Genomic DNA, 26,844 nt, shown 5'->3' with positions numbered 1-26,844 from the left:
TTCTTCTCAGTAAACACTTCATAGAGCAATATGTAACATTCAGTCACAACCACACTTTCATTCTCAGATCATAGCTTATCAACTCACTCTCTAAACATGTTACATTCAGTCACTCTCAGGATACATATCAATAATTTAAATTTTCCTACATGAAGCTATAGATGCAACTTCTTGCTAGTTAATACTTATAGCCTCCATAAATACTAGCCATCACAAAGTTTTATCCGTATCTTTCTCATTAATAAGAATTTATTTCAAGAATTCTTAGCATTTAAACGTTTTTAAGTGAATTAAACTCTTTGGATCAGAAATTCTTTTCATAGATGTCTGTTTAGTTTTTTCTACTTTTATGATTAATGCATTAAAATATCAGAAATTATTTCTGAAATTAACAAATTTAAATACTTTTGCCTTTCAATAAATGATCAGTAACTGCAGAAAAAACATTCTACATTGAAAAGAAAGTTCAAAAATATTTAATAACTGTTTATTAATCATATTTTAAGGTTTACAAAGTTATTTAATATCAAAAATCCTTCCAATTTGCATTTGGATAACTTATAAAAGTGTCTTAAAAAATTAGCAAACCTTTCACAACTGCTGAACCAGTCCTATGTTAGGTCCTCATAGATATTATTAAAGCCCTAAATTTTGGCATCTTAAACTTGACTTGCCAAGAATCTAAAGTAACTTGAATAACTTAAAAAGAGACTTTGAAATATTGTGGTCAATAACACAACTGCATTAATTGACAGGAAATTGAACAACATAAAAGTACAGACTAACAAACTACAGTCTAATTGTTATCATGTGTATATGACAAATAAGATGACAAACTCTGATCAAATATAATAAAAAAAGTACAGTAATGACAGCCAAACCATAAACATGAACATTTTTCTACCTCTTTTCAACTAATGAAAATCTGTTTAATTAATCTCTACTTTTCACAATAAGAAATATCATTAAGAGCAGCAACAAACAAGTATAAGTTGTGAGGTTTAAATGTGTAATGTTTTTTATAGTTGATTTGTACTCTTGACCTACGCATATTGAATGGTGTCTACTACTTTTGGTTAAGAACAGGTCCTAATAACCTTATGTACACATACATATATATATGATTCTAAACTAAAGTAAAACAAATATATTATTTATTCACACAAAGGGTATATCTATTAATACAAATTAGATCTGTATCATACGTTATACATGCATCTGTAGGAAAATGTTTGTTTTTTTCACTTACACTTTAAACAACAGAAGTATGAAGAAAACCATTAATTTGTATGTTTTTAGTAAGTTATCTATTATCAAAATACTCAATTCTGTTTGCAAAGAAAATGTGTGTATGCACCTCACTATCTAAATACACATGCTTGTATGCAATTTAAACTAATGCAAACAAAAGACAGACAAATATACACTAATAGACATTTTGTACAACATTACATATTAAAAGCTTATCAAACTTAAGAAGTTCTGACACTAGGCTGTACAATAACATTACAAGTTTATTTATTGATAGTATTAAGTATAGTAAGGTATAGTCTCACCTAAACTAGAGAAAAAATGTGTGCAAGTTAGAGTGCTAATTTATCTTTATCAAATATTGCCCATACTTAATAAAGATTTGACTAGTGATAGACCTAAGGCCAATGGACTTATAAATTTGATTTCTGTAATTAGAATTCTTTTGTGTTACTCTATAAATCCTGTATTTAAAGAAGTACTGAAGCAATAAACACACTACTTTTACTGTAAATATTCTGCAAGTCGAAAACCAGAACTACAATATTTCCTAATAAAATTCCAGTCTTAATAACAGTGGAATTTTAATTAATTATTTTCTTATGTTACTTTCATTAATCTCATAGATTTAAATGTTTAACATATTTGTTTTTATTATGTATATTTTTGTTATAAAGCTTAGTTTTGTATTGTTAACTTAGAATATAGATTTGGAACTAACATACATACCTTCACCTTACCAAACATTATACGATTACATACTACTGGGACTAGTTGAAAGTATCACTAACAGCAAGATTGCATAAATGATAAATCAGTGAATTCCAATCCATATAAGTTTTTTGTTTTATGACTTTTCATACTCCTTGAAAGAGCAGTATGTTAAACTACCTATTTTCATTACTGAGTTAATTATTAGTTCTACGTTGGTAAACTTGCTTTGATCAGAAGTTAATCATGTGACACTTTCACCATTTATCAAAAACACCAAATATATTTCACTACATGTTATTGTGAAAAACTATGAATGCAGATTAGGTTTCCTATTCTAAACAATATAAGCTTACCTGAACAAACATGTTTCAACAAATCATAAACAAAATAAATTTTAATAAATACATAACTGATATCTGAAATAGGTTTTAATTCCTCCATTTTCTGTTAAAGATCATAAAACTAAAGATTTTATACAATGCTAATGTATTTAGGAAAGTATCATATATTTAAAGATCATGGTATACTGCTGAAGAAGGTAACAATTGTGTCTGTTTATTGCAATATACTGTACTCTGTTGTATCAAATAATTCAAACAATATTATGTGAATACTTTGAGTTTCCTGTCCTACAAAAAGAACCTGCCAAACTGGAATTCCAGATTTAGATAAAGAGAACTGGTGAACCCAAAATGTGTAATTACATGTGAAATATTCAAAAACATAACATTTAATAGGGCTTCAACTCATTGTTCATGGCAGACCCATTATTATGGTGTTAAAAAAATCACACATGCATGATTAACAAGATTCCATCAGCTTTAAACACAAAATTGGTGTTTCCAATACAGTTGATACTAGACTGAATTCCTCAATGTGCACTAATTAGTATTTTAAATATTAATTAGATTCTAACTGATAATGGGCTTAAAGTAGTACTCTAATGTTAATTTTTGGCCTAAGTCGCATGACTTTCTTGTCTATGTATGTATATGCAAAAACTCATTAAAATAAAATATTCCTTACATACACAACAAATGAAATTACATGACACAGACTGAATTAGCAACTTGGTGTATATAATTTCTTTCATTCACATATTTGATACATTCTAAGTTAATGCACAAAACATTAAAAAGTATGTTTCTTAAACTCCCACATACAATAATCTCTACTGTGTTAGCTTACTTAATATATAATTCGAAAACATTATTCTTCTTTTGTAAACATAAAAAAATTCTCACTAGCTATAAGCATGCACCATTTATCATCACAAAAGTACTAGTGACACATTAACTTTTAAAAGCTGACTACCATTAAACTACTAATTGTATTTTTAACTGCTGATAAATATTATGAAGAAAATAAAAACTTCTCCAAATGAACACTCACACTATGTTTCAGATATTATGGCCTGTAATATTTTTATAGCTTTAGTTCTACAATTTTTCACTGATTAAACAATTATTAATGTTTTATTTGCCCAGAAAAATTAAAACAATATACATTGCATAAGAAAAAATTCAATGGCACTGTCTATAATTCAGTCAATTAATAAATACACATAATTGAAAAGAAATGAAAGAAAAACATTTTTTTTCTTAGTTACATCAATCTTTTTTTACCATAGTTCCAAATCAAATCCCAATGAATAACTACATTTCATGTAGTGTAAGCATGTCACATATTTTGCTAGTATAACCCTCTCTCCCACTTTTCTGCCTTACATTTGGCTTCTATGAAGTGTGTACTATACACAACTTTAAGTGAACATGAAGAGTATAATACATAACACTGCCTTTAAAGCTTAAGTTTCTCTAGCAAGATTAACAGTTGCAACTTGTTCTCGGACAGCCCACGTCACCTGAGGCTCATGTTCATCTTCCAAGTTATTTTGTTCCATGTCAGAGGCACCATTACTACTGCTACTGGAGTCAAAAAAACTTATATCATCATCACAATACTGGTACTTGAGATTTTCAACCTGGCCAATTTTTAAGAATGATCTTAACAGATCAGCAAGGCATTCTAATTCACTGCAAGAAAGTAATATTTTTTTTAAATCAATGACTTCCCTAAAACAAAAACATATTTTAGATATACAGTGCCCAAAATTAATGTGATATTTTGTTTACTCTAAAACCTTTATATTCTTAAACCTTTATTGTAATGAATACAGGTATAAAATAATGCTAAAACATTAAACATTTGAGTTTTGTCAAAAAGAAAAAAATAAGTATATTATATTCCATACAAAGATAGAAACTTATATAATACATAAAAATCCATTATCATTTCATATCATCCTCATTATCTACATAATTCTAAAACACAAATGAGGCTATGCTTTGACTTTTTAAAGAAACATTTTTTACAGTACAACAAAGAAAAATTGTCTAAAGAAATACTTAAGCAATACTTCCAAAAGTGCAAGTGATTGTGAACAAAAAACCAACCACCAACATCAAGAATATGATTTAGAACTGATAAATTAAGGAACAAAATGTTTAAACATGTACACAAAATCTTAAATAATGCATATGATAAAATGACAATAGACAGAGTAACACAGCAGATGAGTAAGTATCAACAGAATTATCATTTCATCTCTATTTTAACACTTTCCAGACTGAAAGATTGTTACAGATACCCTTCAAGTATTTACTCTTACAATGAAAATACTTTACCAGATTCCATGAAAAGTAGAACAAATTCCTGTAAAGTATTTGGTTTTGGCTTAAATACATTCATGTAATTTGATTTAATTTTATCAATTTTTTCTCATGAAAATTTTCAAATTGTGTTGTAAATACTATTGAAAAAACAGTGAAAATATTTCACCCCAGAATTTAAATTTTTTAAAATGTTAATTAGAATATATCATTCTATATATCAGGTTCAACTTGACTGATATTCATTAATATATTTCTTTTGATTAATTATTTTTGTGATTGTAGTAGTCACCATTTATAGCTATAAGTTGTAAAAAATGTCACAAAAGCTGACAAAGATTTATTGGTGGCCTAAAAAAATGACCTTTTGTCATTTTGTGTCAGGTTAAACTGGACAAATATTTTACTGATAATATTCTTGGTCAAAATTAAATTGTATCTAATAAATATATTCTTCTTATCAATGAATTATTAATTCCTTTATTGATGTGAATTGTTTCAGGACTATAAACTTAACAATAACATTAAACAAGTGAAAAACAAATATCATAATATATTTCTGTGACCCACTGTGCCCTCTAAACCTATAAGATGTTACAAAATAAATGTTCTGCAGCTTTCAAACAAATAATTAAACCTGATAACAAAATGCTAGGAAAATGTAATTCTTTCTAAATATCTGCTACTTAAACTTCATTAGTAGTTGTACTGTGAGATCACGAAAAGGTAAAAAAGAAAGAGTGTACTAATAAAGTTAGTGAAAGAGTAGGAAAATAAAATGAGAAACAAAATATGTACAATTATGTTCTAAAAGAATGATAACTTCTTAGCAAATAGAAAATTATTTAAATAAATCTATAAGTATGTTATTTACAGTAGGCTCCCCAGAGCTGTACAGAAATTTAAGTTTGAATATTAAATTTTTCTTTGCAAATCCAATGACAAAAATATCAATTTTAAAACATTTGAGTTAAAAATTGTTGAAATAAACCTTAAAGGATTATTTCTACTTAAAGTTTAAGATTTAATAAGAAGATATGCACTTAAAACCTGAAAGGTACTCTCCAGTTCATTCCAACTTCTTTAAGTCCTTCTACAACTTTAGAAATTAATTTTTACACTTTAACAAGACAAATATTTAATGAACACAGCTGTCAACAATTCACCAAAACTTACTGATAAAAGTGATTATAAAAGCCTTCCAGTATTCAATAAAAGAAAAAACTACAAGGACAAACTCTGTCACACATAACATAATGACCTAAGTAAATAATCTTGACAGAGACTGGCTACTCCAAGAAATTACATGCAGGCTGTGATGCACTGTTTTCCATTAGAATCATTCTCAATTGTACACCAAGCCCTTGTATTCATCTTAGTATTTAAAGTATTAGGTACTAATAAAAATATATCTTTAGTTTAACTTATAATTCAGAATTTTAATACATTTATGAGCAAAATGAGAACAGGCCATTCAGCTCGTCAGAACCATGCCTGACCATAAACATTACCATAAAAGAACAATTTTTCACTGAATAATTTCAGCAGTTAGTGTATCTCTTTAAAATACAATATGCTATTTCTTGTTACTACACCTAAAGATTATGCCTGATAAAATGTCAGGAAATAAGGTAATGTATTAAAATGTTAACATTTTTCAACACTGAAAATGTATAATATTTCCAAAAGATACTTTTCTCTCTTGCATATTAATTTTGTGATTTTGAATTGCTCCTATATGCAAACGTTTTTGCTCAACACCAGCCTTAAGGCTCCCACCTAAACTAATGTTTCTATATAGTATTGTTGCACTGCATTGTACACGAGTGTGTCACAACCCTCTACCAGTATAAGTACGACATACTCCCCTAGAGCAGCTGACTCCTTTATACTGATTGTTCAATTATCACTTCAAAATTACACTGGAAAAAATGCATCAGAAGTGGTAGGATGAGCAGAGTTTTCTATCAGAAATACATTTCCAGTGTTGGAAAATGTTAACTTCCAATATCATATCTTATTATTATTAGCTAGAATCCCTCCACTACTTCAGTTAACTAGATAAGCACCCTTCAGAAAGTGCCTGAAGAGAACCCATAGAATGTGATACCCTATACTATGAAAGTATAGGGTATACTCTTCATCCATAGTGAAGATATATCATCAAATTGGGCAAAAAAGAAGGAAGTCCAAAAACACAGTATGGAAAATGAACAAACTGTATGGAGTAGAATGACCACAGTGCATCAGATCGTACATGGTGAGTCAGCTATATTCTAAAACCAGTCGGCCTTTGCTTTTTTCATTTGTTCTCTAATAAAAGGAGGATCCAGACCATTTACACCACCACATCAAGTAAAAGAACTTCCATTCTACATAGTGCACGTGTGCTGACCCTGAACACATCTAACGCAAGGCTACCCAGGATCCCAGCTTCCAGGCAACAGTGGGATGGTGAGAAGCAAACAAGGTGGGTCAACTCCAGTCCAAAACCAGGCAGTGTTAGGAATTTTTCATCTTTGGTATGTTGAATAGGCAAAATGCTACACAGCACTATATAATTCTTTCTATTGAATAACCTGTTACCTATGGATATTTCATAACAGAAGCTAACAGTCTCAGGAGCTGCCTCACTGAACATGTCAGAGCATTTCAAGGTGGCAGAGATTCAGTATCATTGCAGTAATTGTGATATTATTTTTCCAAATATACTATTTATACAGAAACAGACACAAATTTTATTTAAGTGTGTATATTGTGGTGTCAGAACAAAATGCATTTAGCTTCATTTTAAAACACCCATGCACTTTCAATGAGATTTTGCTTTGTTGTGTGAGTGGAACTTTAGCCATAATAGGTTTGAAAACTTTGTAAGTTTAATGAACTGTAACTTTCTGTTGATATAAAAGTGTATGATGCTTCAGCTTTCATACAGAGTTTGCTTTTTTGTTCTTAAACTTGTGTGTCTTTGCCAAACATAAACACGGTTTAATTTTGACAAATTTGAAAGTCATCAAGTAGAAAAGCTGGGATAAATAAGTTGAAATTTAAATGCCACCATCTTCATGGTAAATTTTACTTTAGTAGTTGTAGTAGTTTTTAGTATGGTGGACTTGTTTGGATACAGCAGTTTGACACTTTTTTTGTGAGTTGTATTTTCAGTATTGCTTGAACAAGAATATAAAAAATATAAAACAATGAATATTGTTTTAAAACGTTTAATTTGGTGTTCAGAAAGACAGTAGGTCCAGCCACAAGGTCAGCAGATAATGGTTCCACAAACATCACTGGTAAGGCTCAATATCTTGGTCATATTAATACTGCATCCATACCCTGGATTTGCACCAGCAGAAAATTCCACTTGTGATTGAAATAACATATGTTAATTTTAACATAATAATACTTGCATGTTTTTCTTTACTGTTTTAATATATTAAAATGTGATTTATTTAAAAATTGAATGTAATTAACTTTTACTTGTTACTAAGTTTTCTTATTTATTAATACTTATGCAGGGAAATTGGAATCATACTTTCTTGTAAGAATTAAGGTGTAAATTACCTTTATAGAGCAAATCTAAAGATACGAGAAAAACATATATTACTCTAGTCTGGTGAAAGTTTTTACAGTCATGTAACTACAGACTGAGCCATCTGGGTATAAAGAGAATTGAATGCAACTGCATGTTTTATTTGTTAATCTTTTACTACTACACTTTAACATAATTAACCACACCAATTACAAACTGCATTCCATACACTCACTATTTTTCATTAAATTAAGTATTTGTAATAGAAATTTACATTCAAGAAACCACTGGTCTCAAGAGACAAACCTGCCTCTCATTGAGACCTGCAGGGACCATAATGGTGATTGTCAGTCCTCAGTCATTAGAATAAAAAAGGTTTTGGTCTCAAAGGGGTACACCTATAGCCCAGAAACCTATGACAAGGAAATGAGAGCATTAAAGTTCAGACATGTGTTTGTGCAAAATATAATTCACTCAGAGCTTAAAGCAATTGTTTGTTTATTTAAACTTGTCAAATACACATAAAGGTTTATTTACTGTAATGTATATGATTGTAGAAGTGCTGTTAACATTTTCTGAGGAACTGTCACTGTTAAAAGTAATTTTTGTTCCAATATTCAACTACAAAATGTTTAGTCATAGAGTAATTGAATATCTACTTATTCAAAATTTTCACCCTTAATATATACATATTTCACAGAAAGTGTAAATGCTTCACATATTGGTTACATGTTTATAGTGAAAGTACATATATTCCAAAATCTAAGCAACAATAAATTTAAACTGGCAGGGGTCATACTTTGTAGAGTTCTTCAAAGTCATGCAGGACCTTATGGCTGGTTACCAAGCAGCCACACTTCTGAGGACAGTATCATCATTGCTAACTTCCCAAACAAGCCAAGGATTTCTCTTATTATATGTTTGGTTTCATGCACCATAATATGGATTTCAAATACTAGAAATCCAAGTATTTTTACAGCTTACCTATTTTAATAAACATACAAATCTATTAAGTAAAAATTTGCACTTTGTGTACTATATATATATAATTTCTCCTGACAAGCAAATCAATTTATTTTATTGCTATAACTATGTAAAAAACAAAAAAATCAATATGGCCCAGGAGAAATTTTTAGTTTTTTATATTTAGTCTATGATTCATTTGCATTTGAAATGCCATCAAGAAGTTCAACATCAGTGAGGAAGAGGAGTGATACATCTACAATACTCTCAAGTGATGAGAGTATCATGGCAGAAAAAGGAGAAGAGAGTCAAACAATGAACTCTTATCATGTTCAGAGACTTTACGCATGAACAGAACAATGTTATAATAAATAAGTAAAATGAAGCATTGAATGTTGGGAAAGAAAGAAACAAGCAGGGATTCTGAAAAAACAACAGTTTTTAAAAAAATTATCTCATTTCATTCATTTTCATCCCTTATTACAAGCAATTAACTGGACATGTCAGTTGCATGATTTTTTTGTAATTCATATACTATGGAGTGGGAATTTTTCCTAGTTTGTACACAGGGAAAATTAGGCCCCAAATGTATCAATCCTAGAAAAACAACTTCTACAGAGACAGTTCCAATTAAATAAATTTATTAGTAAGTACAATAAAGTAAATCACAGCAAACAAGAAGTACACTTGATAAAGCAAAGGAAAGATAATACAAAGTTGAGAGCTTGCTTACAACAAAAAGCTGTGGAATGTATCATTTCCATATTGTATTATTCTTCCCACAAGATTTCTTGATTTCACTTATATGTCCATTATCTGTGTGTGGTAACAAAAGGAAATTCTTTGAAGGGTATGCCGAGTCTCACCAGAGATCTGGGCAATACTATACATGCATCCACGAATTTCATGCTGCTGTCAGAAATAGCTTGCAGATGGATGTTGGGGAATCCCTTCCTCTTAATGTACAAGTTCCTGTGTGACAGCAGTCCTGGAAATGGTATATGTGTTTCATCCAGAGCACTTATGACCCCAGGAAAGTCTACCAGGCAGCAGTAGAATAGAGGAAAGCCAGTTAAAAGGATAAAATGTATCTAATGGATCATCTCTTGTCTAAAGCCGGGTGGTGTCAGGAATGTTTCGTCTGTTCTGCAGTAGAAGGGTTCACATCATCTACACTAACAGAACACCACCATCCTACTCTCTACTGATTTGAACTGGTTACACTCTGAAGGATTCCTCCATGGTCCTCCATCTCTATGGCTAAGAACTGGTCAGTGGTAAAAGACTCTCAAAGCACACAAGAAAACAAGGGGTTAAAAGTGCACTGGGTAGCCAAGAGGAACACTACAACATAAGACTGTGGAATGGGTGACCATGAAACCTTATAGTTAAAAGCAGGCTTGTCTAGGTTAATTTAACTAGGATGGAAGGGATGGTAATCTATCCCAACACTGCTCTACTCATGAGAAATAGTCTATGAGTAAGTGTGAGCTGAATTAGGCCTTGATTAATGAATAATATAACACAAGAAAGTAAGTTTTTCAAACCTGAATGGCAACATAGTGCAGATTTAAACTTAACTATAACTTTGTCAGCACTGCATGCCACTCAGTAGGATCTCAACATGTAAAATAAGGCAGTTATAAAGGTACAAAAGAAAGAAAAAAAAACTTACATAGTAAAAACCAGTAAGGTTTATGTAGAATGGCAAAAAAAGGAGGTGGTTATCCCAAAGAAAATGAAATGGCCAGATGATGATAATAATGTGCAATAAAAGTGCACAAAGTAGTTCACACACCAACCTGCACTACCTTCTCGAATGAAGAATAGAAATGAACAGCCAGACAGTCAGATGTTGGATTAGGAGAGGGAACACTAGAAAAAAAGTCAGTGTGAATCTACATCCATTGAAGCATGAAGCATAGGCCAGATAGGTGAGCTGCAGCAGACAGGTTGAGGGTAATAGAAGAAATATATTTTGGGAAGATGAGAAACTAAAAAAATAAACAGATGGGAACAAAACTGCAGTAGTGCAGGTCAAACAAAAATTAACCCTACCGATGGAACTAAAAACAATCGAGATCAGGATGATAATAAAAATTATAAAAGAAAGGAAATGAAATAGAAGTGAATGCATTGTCCTCTTTACTAGCAACAGGTATTTGAGGGAGAAAAGCACAAGTGGAAAAAGGAAGAATAGAAGAATGTTGGAAAAAAACACATGAAGCAGCAGCCCCATACAGGTCTCCTATGAACAGAGAGAGAAAATAGAAAAAATGTTGGGTCAGTACTGACTAAACACATCCACAGCTAGAGGTGAAGGAAGGAAAAAATGTGTGGTGATGAGATGAGTGGCAAAAAACATTTGGAAAAGGAATATCTAGATGACAGCATACCACCTGAACACTAGAGAATCAAAGGAATACTTCACAAGCAGTACCTTCAAAAGCCTCAAGAGACAATCCACAAGATTCAGAGCTCAAGATAACAAGCTATTAGATATACTTATAAATAATTATTCAAAACGTGATGTAACACCAAAAGTTCTAAGAGATGGATACAAAGGGACAATGTGTTGTGGCGCAACCAATCATTATCCACGTGACATTCAAGACATCCTCCCCATCCTGTCAAGAAGGCATCTGGAAAAAGAATGTCTTTTATGGTAATTATTTTATCATGTCTATCATTGTGTAGATTCCATGGTGGAACAACCCAATAGGATATGAGATTCCATGGTAGACTAAGTCCTCAAAAGAGAACCAATTATAAAGTGAGAGAAAGAAAAGATAGGGAGAAAACTAATCTTTCCATGTCCTTTAAAAGAAGAGGAGAGGGCTATGCCCAATTGAGATGTGAACAGAACAAACACAAAAATGAATAAGAAACTAAAGATGTTGAACAACCCAGATGTAGTGGAAAAGAGGATGGCTGTAAGAAGCTTGTTGGGATATAGCCAAATGATAAAATAAGCATAAAGAGATATCCACTTCTGTCATCCAAACCTGGGACAAAAGACCACCACAGAGTGAGGAAAACCAACAAGTCAATGGAGATTGAAAAACAACTGAGAAATGAAATATCCAAGACCATACACATCTATGGATTCCTTGGGAACCATGATAAGATCGAAATGAAATCATGGAAAAGAATAATAAACCCATCCAACACTGAATTAAACCATTAGTTCACCATTGTCATGGACCAACATTAACAGCAAACAAGATCCCTTAGAGGAGAAAACAAAAAATTAACAGGAGACAAGGGAGAAGAGAAAAACATAAAGGGCAAGGTTCACTGACAGAACTCCCAATGCCCAACAACTGGCCACAAGTGGAGGGCAAATACCTGTAGAATGAAATAAACAAGCCTAACTGATCCTGAGCCTATTGGAGAGTCATTACCAAGTTGGACAGCACTGAAGTCTACAAGCAGTGGGAGAATGGATGTGAACAGAGGAACAGCAAGTGGTGACAAGGAAAGATGAGGAAGCAGGAGGACATGAAACAGAAAGAGACACAGAAGAAATGGTAAACTAATGAGGATAAGAAATAATCTTGACATGCACTCTCAACCTATGACTAGGGAAAACAAGTACCCCAATAAAAACCACACAAACGGACAAATGGATCCAGGTGAAGGCACATAAGAGAAAAAAAGGCAAAATATCTGAGTAACAAGGGCATCACACTCCAACAAACTTTAACAACAAATTAATCAAATATGAAGTGATAAGGCCAAGGAAGATAAATATGCCAATGTAGAGAAGAAATGTTAACAAAAAACTGCCAAAACCCATCAGTGGAATGGTGGATTACCATGAAAACAATGTGGATGGAAAAAAAAAAAACAGAAAAAGAAATTAAATGCAAGACAAAAAAGACTGGAAAGCTTAAACCTGAGAAAAATGAACAAAAGGCAGAGAATCTGGTTCCCAAGTCTATCAAAAGAACTCCAGCAAGTAGGAGTTTGTGAAAAAACAATACCTTTGGCTAATAATATGAGGTAACAAAGGAAGGAGGACAAGGCATGAATGTACCAAAGACGTGGTGAAGGAATTAAATATGGATATGTAACTGAATAGGAAGTAAAAAATATAAAAAGAAACAGCAGGGAAAAAATGATAAAGAGAAGGAAAAAATATTCCTGAGAAACACAGTCCCCAAATTGCAGAAAAAGCTTAAATAAACACAAGACAGCATTGGTATAAGATTAGGCAAAGGAATGATGGAAAAACTAACATAATTCCTTCTGTCATGAAAGGGAAACACAGGCAAAGGTATGTCAGTTACAAAATAAACCCCAGGCTGCATGCAAAACTCTGCCAACTGCCACACAAAGGATGCCATTTCTCCCAATAGCCAAAGACAAACCCAATGCCAATGTAATTGTTAGAATAGCATGAATAATATTCCCTTGTCTCCCACCAGAGAAAATAGAAGTTATTGGTGCCTATGAAATAATAATATGGAAATAAAATACCACAAAATTTGAAAGTACTGAAAATGTTGAAAAATGAAAATCCAATAATAAAGGCCTTCACAACAGGTAATGTTTGTGTGGATATTTTTACAAAATAAAATTTAAAAAAGAAAAAGAGAGTCTTCATGACACATGGATGCCATGTAATGATTGAACAATCAGTATAGGAGTCAAATGCACTAGGAGGGTTGTTATATGCTCATTTGCACATTACACCACAGCGATATGATGTGAAAACATGAACATAGGTGGGAACTTCAATGCTTATGGTGCACAAAAAAATTGCACACATAAAATTGAAAATAGCTAAAATGTGAGTAGTGGTATTGTAATGTATTAGAACTAACATTTTAGAAATTACCTTTATCATAAATTCACAGCAAAATGACAGACCTTGTATTCTATGATGCTGTGAATTCTTGAAAACAACATTTGTAAGATTTAGCATTTGAATAGGATATTTTATTTTTTGAAGTTTTATTAAGAGTTACTTCCAAGTACAGTTTCCAACCTCCAGTATGCTCTGTGTAGATTTTGCAAACTATTATTAAAACTACTGAACTTACCTTATAGTTTCTGTTGTAGGAGTATCAGTCAGGGGTAGTGTTATCCCTGATTTTAAAACCAACTCAACTTGAGAAGAGTTAGCTGGTCCTTGGCCTACACGTATATCCAGTAAGTCCTCAATACTCAGCACAGTTCTTGGAGGGTTTACAAATGGCCACAGCAGTTTGTGAAATACACTGCTCTTCTCAAGAACTACATTTCCCTTGGTTTTGTCAAAATCACATTTCTAAATTTAACATAAATGTTTTTACACAGAGGTTCCATGACTGGCTAAACAATTTGTAAAAGAGAAGTCAAAAACTCTAACAGTCCTAATGTGATTAAAACTATATAAAAATTCCACAACTAGAAAATTCAACACCTTAATGCAAATTATACATGTATAAAGTGCTGCACATACAAGTTAAAAAAGCACTTTTTTGACAAATTTAGCATCTTGCTTAAAACACTAACAACATACAAGTTATATATTTTATTTCTTTCACTCTTTGCTTTGAATACTGTACATATACATAAATTACTGTTCTACCCAAAAAGTAGATACACCTAAAAATAAATTACCTCCCAAGCTTCTAAGAATGACAGTCCTATAACCAAACAGCCAAGTATATATCCAGTCTTCAAAATAAAATGGTCTGAAACAGAGGGAAACAATGTGATTCCTAGCAATTAAACTTGTAATTACCACTTCTAATTAAAAAACAACTAATTAATATATTTAATTAGAATGTTCTGAAATAATTGCTAGTAATATTAGTACTACATTTGTACTAATTAAAGTAATTAGTTAGTATGTTCTAACATATTGTTTTCTATTGATGCCACTTTAAGCAATCAAATACAGTTAACATCATTGGTATTTAGTGTATTAGTGCCACTGCAAGTTCAGTTATGAAACAGTGCTTACTTACCTGAAAACTGTAAATAGAGAAACAAAAAGAAAAACCCAAAAAACATATAATATTAAAAATTCCAATTAAAACTGAGATTTTTTCTTCTTTCAGATTTCACACAAAACTACTCCAAGCCCATCTGTGCTAGCAATCCCTGATTAGAAATTGCAGACCAGAGGGAAGACAGATAGCTATGTAACATTACCCACAACTAACACTTGGGCTACTCTCATCAGCAAATAATGACATTGATCATCAAACTATATTTTTTGCTCAATGCTAAACATAAAAAAGTAATGCAAAAATATTTTAACACTCAATAAACTCAAGGAAAACTGATATAGATATATATTTATGTGTGTGTATTTCTGTAAGCAAAGAGTAAATATATTTTACTGAAAACGACAATTCACATACCAGAATGAGAAAAACTGTAAAACTGTAAAAAAGTAAAAAAACAAACGAAAATGTCTATCTTATGGTTATTACCTAGATTTTTTGAAAACAAATTTTATTCATTGATAAAATATTACTACCAACTACCTTCAAATAAAAACTATGTAATTGTGAAGAGTGTTTGCAATGCAATGCAAAACTCTTTTCATGAGTTTAAAATATATGTTTGATTAATTAAACTGAGTAAACTAATCATTTTTATTAACTTTAACAGATATACAGCTGTAAAATAACAATGAGGAGAAGATTTGATATAACTTTTAGACTAGCTATGTTATGTAAGAATTACACCAATTTACTAACCTGAACCATAATATCCAGCACCTATTCCTAATGACAATATTCCTGAAAAGAGAAAGGTCACAATTATCTTTCCTTGCTTATCTCAAAACGCCATCTAGATAACTATAGCTGCGTTTATTTGATACACAATTTCTATAAATGAAAATAAAAAAACAATAGCTTAAGTTAGTTATTTTCATGTAGTTATATGTTTCTAAACTTATTTGATCAAAACAAAGAAGGATCATAAATGTTGGATAAAAAGGGTAAGTTACTCATCTTAAGAGGTGAAATTATTGGTTTCAATAACTGTTAATCTTAAAGAAATTAATACATTAGTGAATTATCTAAATCTGCAATTAGTTATATGTACCAGAGGGAGTGTACTGGTAGATAATAGTATTAAAATTAGTCAATAGTGGATTTTAATGTTCAATTAATCTATAGAGTGAAATGGTTTTAGTTTTAAAAAATATTGGGTGGATAGATTGGAAGTAGAGAATAAAGCCAGACTAGTTAACTCCATCATAGTTAGAGGTAATATAAGAATAAGCAGGACGAGATTTATTAGGTGAAACAAATGCAAGAAATAGGTTAAGTGTGATAATTGTGGGCTTCATTACGACTTTAAGAAAGTTCAGAATGATACAGTACTATATGATACTGTTTACTTGAGAAAAAAAGTTCTAGGTGGCTTTGGCAAATACTTGCCATTATAAAAACAAAATAGTAGGTGGCAAGACAAGAATTGCATATAGTTAATGTAAGAGTTGATGTGGATGAGAATAGAAGTATCAGAACACAGTAATAAAATGTAAGGCTACAGAGACACAGTTCATCAGCATTCATGAATTACTCTCTATTTATGGGTATTAATTTTTTTAAAGATACTTCTCTAAGGGATAAAATGATAGCAGAATCCACTTGGCCTTCTCAAAAACTCATTTGCCCCTCCTCACCCCATAAAACAAACACAAAAAGTAAAATATATGTTTTATAATGTTTTTTTTCCTAACAATAGATCAAATGATGTGAAAGAAAAAAAAAGATGCATGTATAACAGCCATAGTATAACAATAAAAATTTTAGCCCCAGGCAACAGGAGACATGAATTACACATCCCTGTACAGAGATTTAAGGTACTGCATACAGTGAAGAAAGAGATAAGGAAAAGGTTTACCTAGTGGAAGAAAGTGGGGCTATCTACACCCTTGTGCAACTTAATTGAAACAAGACGAAAAATTATAATTTTTTTCAATTTTTTGCACTTTATTTCTGAGAATCCAAAAATTACTCACAAATTAATACATGATATGGCCGGCTTTATTTTTCAGAAGATCATTAATCCTCTTTGGCATCGAGTCCACGAGTTGACTGCAATCTTTACTAATTTTTGGATCACGGTACCACACCTCAATTTGTTTATCTTTCGTAGTACAGTCTTTTCCCCAAAGTCTTTCTTTACAAATCGCCCAAAGATTTCAATAGAATTTAAGTCTGGAGAGTTTCCAGGCCAATCCAGCACCTTTATTCGTGTTGTAGTCATAAAATTCGTCACAAGTTTTGATGTGTGGCACAGAGCCAGATCTAGCTGAAAAATGCCAGATCCATCTGGAAATTTCTTTTTCAATTCTGGAATGACTTTTCTCTGCAAAACTTCGATGTACTGTGGTCCTCGCATCATACCTTCTACGATATGTAAGCCTCTGATGCCATAGTAACTGAAACAGCCCCAAAACATCTTCTTCAAGGGATGTTTTACAAACTGATTGATGTGAGATTCTTGAAGTTTCTCACCTGGAGATCTGCAAACATGCAGACTCCTTTGACCCTGTACAAAGAAGTGAGTCTCTTTACTGAATAACACCTTCCTCCATTATTCTTGCATCCAGTTCTTGTATTTCAGAACCCATTGACACCATTTTTTCTTCATTGAGTTGGTAAGAAGTTGTTTTTTGACTGGTCTCCTTGTCCTTCGACAGATATCATGAAGCCTACGACAAACCGTTGAAGAGCTGACTTTTATTCCTTTGACCTCCAAATCTCTTTTTATGTGAAAAAATGACTACTAAAGGAAATCAGTGGGTCCAGCAAGCCTACACCAGCTGCCATGCTGAAAATATTGTAAAATGACCATTTGTTTCAATTAATTTGCACAAGGGTGTAATTAAGTGTCATTGATAAAGTTATTTGTGGTATAAAAATAGAAGGACATACTAAAATATGGTTGTCAGGAGCTGAAGTATAAGAACAGGATATTATAATGTGCTCATAATTTAGTTGCTGATGCCAAGGAACATTTCACTGTGCAAATAAGAGCAAACAATACTGGAAACTTAATTGAAGGAATTGCTTAATAAGTATAAAGAACTCTTTCAAGGGTTTAGAAATACAAGCAGTCATGTGGCTCTTTTCAGAGTATTCCCTTGAACTAGGTGTGGGAAAGAATTATTCAGCTTAGTGTCTTCCAAATGTTGGGATGCCCCCACTACTGAGAAGAAACAGAAGAGTTGGAATTTATGATAACCTAATAAAAGTAGCACTTTGTTTTCAGAGCTTTCATTTGTTCTTGCATTTACTCACTCCTTCCAAACATTTTTCACTCCTAAAAAAATTTATTGAAAGCAAGCAATGAAAATGTTATCATTTGCAAAAATCATTTTAATGTTGAGGGGGGGCTTTGCTATTTAAAGTATGGAAAGCACTTGACTTAGCTCATTAATCAATTACATTCAACTAATTAGTTATTCTCACATAACACTAATCTTACTATTTTCATCTTGGTTTTGTAAAGTATTTTCAAAGTACCCTTTATTTAATATGAGGTGTCTTCACGTTATGTAAAAAATTTGATTTTAAGTTAGGATTAAAAGGTACATAGCCAACAAACTGAAAATACACATTATACTATTATGGGGCTTTCTCCTTACAAGTTTTCAGAACATTACTGTACTGAAACTACTGAATTTTCCTGAATGAAAATAAACATTATTTAGTGACTCTGGCTGATTATAAACCTTAAAATACTAAACATAATAGTAAAAAGTAACTAGTGAAATAACTAGTTTTATGCAAACACTTTCATAGAAGTCTCACATATTGCACATTATGAAGGCAAAACTACAACTGCACTATAATTATGCATAATATATCCTGGTATGATTTATATCATTGTTTTATACATTTTAAAAGTACAGTTTAGAAAAAAAAGAATATTTATCTATATATATTTTGTGTTCTTGTTTTGTTATACAACATAAAATGATTGATGTTTATAAATTTTTAATGATAAAGTAATTTATTGGTTTTGTTACTGAAAACTGATTACTACTTTAAGATACATAATTCAAGGTCATGGATTTGAGTCCCATTGCCATCAAACATGCAAATTCTTTCAGCCATAGGGGTGTTATATTTGTTTCTTTGTTTTTAAGTTATGGTGAAGTTATTAAGTTTATCTGACAGTATCCCTTTTTTGAAGTTCTGAGCAGAAAGAAGACAAAATTGTCCAAAAGCACTCACTCTTCTTATCAATGAATAAGACTGACTCATAATCACATTATAATATCCTGTGAATTGAGGGTCATGGATTCAATACTCAGTACCACCATCCATGTTCACCCTTTCAGATGAAAGAGAACTATTATGTTACAGCCAATCCCACTATTCATTAGTAATAAATGTAGACCAAGTGGCAGTTGTGGGTGCTTCTGACCAGTTGCCTTCCCTCTGGTTAGCAATTCAAAATTGAAGATGGTGACAGATAGCTTCAGAGCTTTGCTTTATCTCAAAAGTTATAATTTTCTTATACTGAAAATATATTTCTGATAGGTATTTATATCCATTCACATAAATAGCTATTCTTATTCAGTGCTACCCTTTATATGCAAATAATTTTTTATGCATGCTACAAACCTTTACATCTCCTACATTGGAACTGACTGTTTCCAATGCTTCTTTCATGCAAAAAATTCATGTGTCAATAAGAGTGTAACACACTCTCATGAGGCATGTGACTCCCTCTATTCAAATCTACTGAAGTATCACTTCGAATTGTGGCAGAAGATGGAAGAACAGGCTTTCAGGAGGGAGGGAGGAAGTGTGGAAAGTGTGAAAAGAGGTAAGAAACCATTGGAAATACATTATCAGTGTAGGAAAATTATAACATCTGAAATGTTACATTATCTCTTCTTATATAAATAACTAGAATCCCACATTGAATAAATGGAGAGAATTATGTGAGGAAATACAAAAGAAGTATCCTTCAAAAGTATCTGAAGGGCACTCCCTAAGAAGAGGCAGTAAGATTCTAAGGTTTGATGTGGGGAGGTACCCCACCACTTTTAAAACAGGCATATTCTTCACCCACCATAGAAAAATGTCACAAAAATGAGCAGAAAACAAATGAGCACATCCAAGCAGGAGAGAACTAAGAATGGATAGTGATCCAAACGATATTATATTTATGTAATTATATTCCATAAAATATAAAAGTGAGTAAAAGTAAAAGAATGAGTCCTAAGTGTAGAGTGGTTAGGGTGTGATGGACTTTATGTGACAAGTCAACTATATCCAAAACCCATGCTATTTGGAACCAACAACCACATGGTGGTATGATGAGAATCATTCTGTCTACAAGTTAACTGCAATCCAAAACCCAGCCACTCTGACATCCATGTGGGGGTAGGAAAGCAGATCATACCACCAGCAAGTTAACTACAATCCAAAACCTAGTCGCTGAGAACTGACATCCATTTGGAGGAAGGATGAGGGATCCTAATCAAAGGGGTAAACTGCAAGTTTGATGGCTCACTCCCATTTATATTTATTTCATAATGGAGAATATCATGTTATCTACACCACCATCATACTCTCTAGATAGCTGTACAATCACTTTTTTATATTTTGTTTGTGTTTAGCATTTAACAGGATACCTCCATGTTTCACCACCCCAGTGGTTTGGAACTAGAAAGTGGTAAGGACTCTCAAACTTCATTAGAAGAAAGGGAAGAGAAATTCAGTGGAAAGTCCAGAGAAACAACACCACCAGGATGACCATGAAATCCTATTTTTAAAAGCATACTATACTGATTTATTCAATACAAGACATGGCAAATATGGGCAACTATCCTCTTCTATACTTATTCATGAACTTCATGAGTAAAGCAGTCTGAAACAAGTAAAGTTTTTGTCAAAAATTTCACTGAGAGGATCAACCTACAAGCAATCTTGTGGAACACTATCTCTGCAGTGTGCATTGTGTAGCCGTGGAAATGTAATAGATAAATCAACATGGCCACACAATGCTGATTCGATTTGTTAAAGAGGACCTAATCAAGCACCACTCATCACAAAGCAGAGCAATAATAAAAGGGGATCCCTGAAGAGGAAATAATAAAAAAATCTTACCCAGTCAAAGTCTTAATGAGTTATGGAGTATGGCTACAGAAGAAAGAAAATGATCTAAAGAGGAAGAAACCATGATCCAATGCAAACAGTGATAGAGAAAAATGTATTATTGGTAGTCTACATGCTCTATTGAAGGTAGAATGAAGATGAAACATCAAGGAAAAGTTAGGTACCAAGGTAGAAAGAAGTAGGAATGGACATTACAGAAGAAAGCCATGTGGGCAATATTACAGAGGAGCACATGTACAAGACAGAGAAGCAGCCTATCCAGATTAGACCCATGATATTGGTGGAAAATGGAAGGAAAAGCAACTGAATGGAGGTGTTATTTACACTAGCCACTGAAGAGTTATGGAGGAAAATTATCTGGAAAAAGGAGAAGTTATGAAAAAGAATTAAAAAATACATGAAACATCAATGGCAAGATAAACAGACCACTGACATTCACAGACAAATAGGAGAAGGAGGGAAGAAGAAAGGGAAGGGTGAAACCAGGAGCACAGGAAGAGTGAGACAGTGCAGGAGCACATGAATATCCCCATTCAGAAAAGCAGCCCACCACAATGGACAATGAATTCAGAAGGAACACATAAACAGGTAAGGTGCAGGAGAGATTAATACCTGAAGTATTGGGAAAAACAAAACATGTGGGACAGGGCTATCTAAATATCCAAGATCAAGAAGACAGATGACCTCCAATTCAAATGAAAAGTGAGGAAATCCACATGACAAGAGCCAATGGGGTTGATCAGGGGGAAAAACTTGGACTCAAAAATCAATTGAAGAAAATATTCCATTTCTGTTGAGAACTTACATAGAGGAATAGTGAATGAAAGTAGCAAGAAAACAATCTAACTGTCAGGAAAAGCCAAATATCCACCCCAATGACCAGAGGAAAAACGAGGCATAAAGATGGAGAGCAGATGAAACACTGGTAACAAAGAATGGATGCAGTCAGAAAAAGCAGTAACGGTGTGTGTGTGTGTGTGTGTGTGTGTGTGTGTGTGTGTATTTTGTTATAGCTAAGCCACAGTGGGCTATCTGCTGAGTCCACCAAGGGGAATCAAACTCCTGATTTTAGTGTTGTAAGTCCATAGACTTATTGCTGTACTAGCAGAGGAAGCAGTAATGGAGGAAGTTGGAACTGGAAAAGCCATGGAAATCATAACTGAGATTCCAGGAAGGAGCTATTGAAAGAACTAAGCATGGAGAGTGTCAAGGATGATCAATATCACCTAGAGAAGAAAGAGTATGGAAGGACAAAAAATTGTGTTTGTCATATTCTGGCTGAAAACATGAATAGCCAGAGCAAGAAGACAAAAAACTAGAGATCAAAACTAAAGCAATTTGTGGCTAAGGGACACATCAAAAGCTTTGATCTGAGGAAAACTCACTAAAAGAAAAAGGCCTCCAGATAATAAAAGGATCAAAAGGCCATTCCATTAGATAGATTTTGTCTTGTTGAGAATCTAGTCCACAATAAGAGTGAAAGCATTCAGAACATAACACACAATGACATGTATATTGAGCACATGGGCCCAAAAAGAAGATCTAACATACAAAACAATGGGATTGAAAAAAGACCAAATAGATCATTTCCAGACAATTGCTATCCAAATGGAGAAAGTAAACCAAAACATGACATACAATAAGAAGAGCCAGAGATTATTTCCTGAAATTATAAATCAAGATAAGAAGGAGGAAGCCTGACACCTGCTAAAGTGCAAGTCATGTTTAACCACCAATGAAGATCATCAACAAGGGTAGGAGGAAAATCCCATCCTCTAAAGAAGTGAAAGAACCTTGCAAGCGAACTGAAAGCCTCATCAAACAAAGTTGAAAATGTGAATGGTCTGCCTGATTGAGATAGGGGTTAAAAGAGAAAAGCATCCAAATGGACAAAATATTGGTTGGGTTGAAGTAAACACTCCTCCAACTTGAGGAACTCACTCAATAATTTTGTCTCAAGGAGTAACTGATAAGGGTAACATGCAGGCTTCTGTTAAGGATGAGCTAACAGTAGCTTGTCATCTAAAGAAAGATGAAAACACAGCCTGAAAGTATATAAGTGACAAACAAATGCTCCAACCACCTGACTAAACATACAGGGCTGAAGCAAGTCTGAGGGGTAATGAAAGAAACAGATAAATCACCCTATGGAAAATAATCTGAAGAAAGAATACTGAATGAAGAGATATTGGGATATCCAAATAAGCATTCACAACATTTATCATGGTTAAGAATAAAACTAGAAAGAAAAAAAAGCCTAAGGGTGAAAAATGACTCCAAGGTAAAACAGAGCAGATTGGAAATATACTGAGGCTGATTGTCAATCTCCAGTTTTCCATGAGGACAACAAACAGCCTGGAATAAAAGCCTGGAGAAAGATGATGAACAAATGCAATGACATGTTGAGACAGATCTTGTACTACCTCAGACCAACATTGACTGATGGCAGGATCTTAAATCAAGGGTACTTGAGACAATAAAGGTAAGATGAGAAGTAGTAGGTCAAGTCCTTGTGATAGAACATGAAGAACTCAGGGATTTGTAATGAAAGATTGCCAAATGGTAACAATATTGTATAATCAAGCTCATACCAGACTGGAATCCCCAAATAGTCTCCAGTACTATTGGCATCATGCCCATTTACCTTGAATAAAAGGATGAGAAACCCCTGGAAGGAAGAACAGGGAAAGGTAGACAAGAAACCAGGATTGGAAACAGGAATAGGGTCTTGTTGCTTCAATTGCAACCAGCATGCAATCAAAGAGGAAAGGGTAGTGTTGATGCACAGACTACACACATCATTCAAGTGTCTCGGATATATGACCAAAAACATAGTGCCAAAGAAAAGAACCAGATGTAAATCCATAAAGAGGTGACAAACAAACCCAGAACAAGGTTGCATTGCAAACCAGAAGATCCCAACAACAATGAAAATGTGTATAAAGTAAGAGATTAAGATGACTAACCTGAAGGTCATAAGGAATCGCAGAAATGCAAGGAAATGGATAAAATATCACATACCTGAGAATTTATGCAATATTAGGCCCAGCTGATTATGTAGAATGGGTAGTGAAAGACACAGAAAATCTGTTGGTGTAAAAAGGCTATCAAATCTTCATTGGCCCATACAGGTTTAGCATATTCAGGAAGGTTATTGGGGCAAGTTCAGAAGAAGAAAGTTGACCCATAGAATGATCAGTCCCATACAGAGAAATCCAAACTGAAGTTCATTCAACTTACTGACACTGTTGTTGTAGTATTAATCAATATAAAACAATTCACCTGTCTCAACATTATTTATAACATATTGTCCACTTCTTTCACTAACTTGAACTAATTCACCTTTCTTGATCACTCTCAATTTTTAATCCTTTCACAGTTTAAGTTAGATACAATCAAAATTAATTATTGTAAAAGAACATTATTATACTGGAAGCAATTAACACATTATTCACTGACAAGTTTCATAGACCCTTTTTTCTATGCACATCCCAAATAATATACCAAACTGACTCTTTCATTCAAACAATACATAAAAGTTAAAGTTGCTTTCTACTACCATTACATTTACCAATAATAACATACCTTACCTTAATCACTTTCATGTTAATTGCAAAACACCTATTTAATTAGTGCCATCATGTATAATATTGGAGAAGGATCCAATATAAAATATAATGAGCAGCTCACAATTATGTGTGGGCAAGAACAGTTACAAAGATGCCACAGTATTTTAAACTAAACTTGAGAAGTGGGGAGTGAGCTTGGTATCTTGAAAATAAACAAACTAAGAGAAAAGCTAGGGCAACAAAGAATTTAGCACAAAGTATAACAAGTTAAATAATAAAGATAAGTCTGTCCTTTGAGAATAAGGATAGTAGGATCATGGATAAAGGTAGTTGCTGTTATTCTAATGTTAAGAATATTAACAACTGATGAAGAATGGTTTTTCGATACCAAAGAATCAGAAATATACCATTTTAGGTTTATTGTCAACCACTAATGAGAATACAACCTTAAAAATTGAGGTAGGAAATACCTGGAAAACTGATCACTGCATAACTAGATTTAATGTTTTTACTGCATGTTCAGATAAAAAGAAATTAAATTTTAGTCCCTCATTATCAGAATATCAAGTTTGAGGCCGTGAATGAAGAATTATTATTAATAAATTGGGACATACTTCATCTTATAAATTCTACAGCTGCTACACACAATATACAAAGCTGTCTGACTTCTTTTTTAAAGACAAAATAAGAGATTTTAACCTATTCTTCTACAATAATTCTTCCATCTCTGAAATAATCATAATAACCTTCTTCTCAACCTTTTCTAATAAGTCAGTACCTTTTCTTTGATAAGACCAAAACTGTATGTAGTATTTTTAGCAAGGCCTAACAGCTAAACAATTAATTTGTAGAAGAATAACCTCATCTGACTCTTAATAAATATGACTAAAAACTCATCCCAGAATAGACTTGTGTGAACCACTACTTCTAGTCATAAAACTTCCCATTCATCATCTTTTTTTCACTTTCCACTATTAAACCAATTTCTATCCAATTCATAAGAACATAACAAAGACTAAATGATAAAAAGTGATTTGGTACATCAAAATCATTGAACAAAGTTATGGGCCCAACCTAAGTAGAGTCCTTCAAATGCATAAAATTATACAATATTTAATGGTAACCAAAAAAACCAGTACAGATAAGCATATATCAAACCATTCAACAAGTTAAAAATATTTTAAAATAACAGTGAAACCAGTTTGTTTGTGATACATATACATAAGGTTTCAAGCCTCTAATTTTAGGATATTATTATAAATATTAATTATTTTATTATCAAGTCAGCACTTCAATAAAAATTCCACAAGCATTTAATATAAGCCCTTAAAAGTGCTGAACATTTGAATCGTATCATCAATTGTTCTATTTGGTAAACATTTTATTCAAGTTTCAGTTTATACTCCAAACAGATAGAACAAGTTAAAATCTTTGACTTTATCTTTGAGTCTGTTTTCACAGAAAAATAGTTGAAATTGGATTTTTAATAAATTTTTGTCAACTTTTAAGTTTCTACTCTTCAAACCGTCAATTAAAAAGTACAAATTTGTATACAATTATAATTATCTAGCAGCCAAACACTTTAGTATTTAGATAAGACACTGGAAGTAACTTTTTTATTTTAAGTTTTAAGCCTAACTATAAAGTATTCGTTTCCTTACCGTTGTAAATATGTGGAAACAATTACGTTCTGAGTTTAATTTTAAACATTAAAGTTTAAAAATAAAACTTAATATACATGCACATACCGGTAGAATATGCACTTACCAACAAGAATACTCCACGATCGAATTCCTGGGACTTTGGATAAATATATTCTATCATGTGACTTAAATTTCACACTTAAACGTGTCATTACAGATCAAGTGAAATTGTATTCGGACAAAACTAATATATTTTTACAATTTTATGTGTGAAAACAGCATGCAATGAAGAAAACCACCAAAACTAGCCAAATAACTTACGTATCACTCCTGACAAGTTAACACATGCTTACTGTTTACTTACGTGCGAAATTTCGATATATTATTTCATGGTATAGATGACAG

General features: G+C 32.5%; 1 protein-coding gene across 1 annotated transcript; it reads right to left on the bottom strand.

The window, feature by feature from the left end:
- Positions 1 to 465: 465 nt before the first annotated feature.
- Positions 466 to 26,844, bottom strand: LOC143237499 (cytochrome b-245 chaperone 1-like). Its single transcript, XM_076476835.1, has 5 exons — positions 26,564 to 26,844; positions 15,831 to 15,872; positions 14,740 to 14,813; positions 14,178 to 14,404; positions 466 to 4,001 (listed from the first exon to the last, which is right to left on the bottom strand). Exons 1-5 carry the CDS (start codon positions 26,649 to 26,651, stop codon positions 3,773 to 3,775), a joined length of 660 nt encoding a protein of 219 aa, XP_076332950.1. The 5' UTR covers positions 26,652 to 26,844; the 3' UTR covers positions 466 to 3,772.

This window comes from Tachypleus tridentatus, chromosome 13 (genome assembly GCF_004210375.1).
Source record: "Tachypleus tridentatus isolate NWPU-2018 chromosome 13, ASM421037v1, whole genome shotgun sequence".
NCBI lineage: Eukaryota > Metazoa > Arthropoda > Merostomata > Xiphosura > Limulidae > Tachypleus > Tachypleus tridentatus.
Note: the sequence above shows the minus strand (reverse complement) of the source record. Positions and strands in the feature narration are given on the sequence as shown.

Excerpts from the sequence above, each read along its gene's own strand:
- LOC143237499 (XM_076476835.1), bottom strand. The coding sequence starts at position 26,651 with ATGACACGTTTAAGTGTGAAATTTAAGTCACATGATAGAATATATTTA. Across the intron at positions 15,873-26,563 it reads ATCGTGGAGTATTCTTGTTG|GAATATTGTCATTAGGAATA; the intron begins GTAAGTGCATAT and ends TTCTCTTTTCAG. Across the intron at positions 14,405-14,739 it reads CATTCTTAGAAGCTTGGGAG|AAATGTGATTTTGACAAAAC; the intron begins GTAATTTATTTT and ends TGTTAAATTTAG.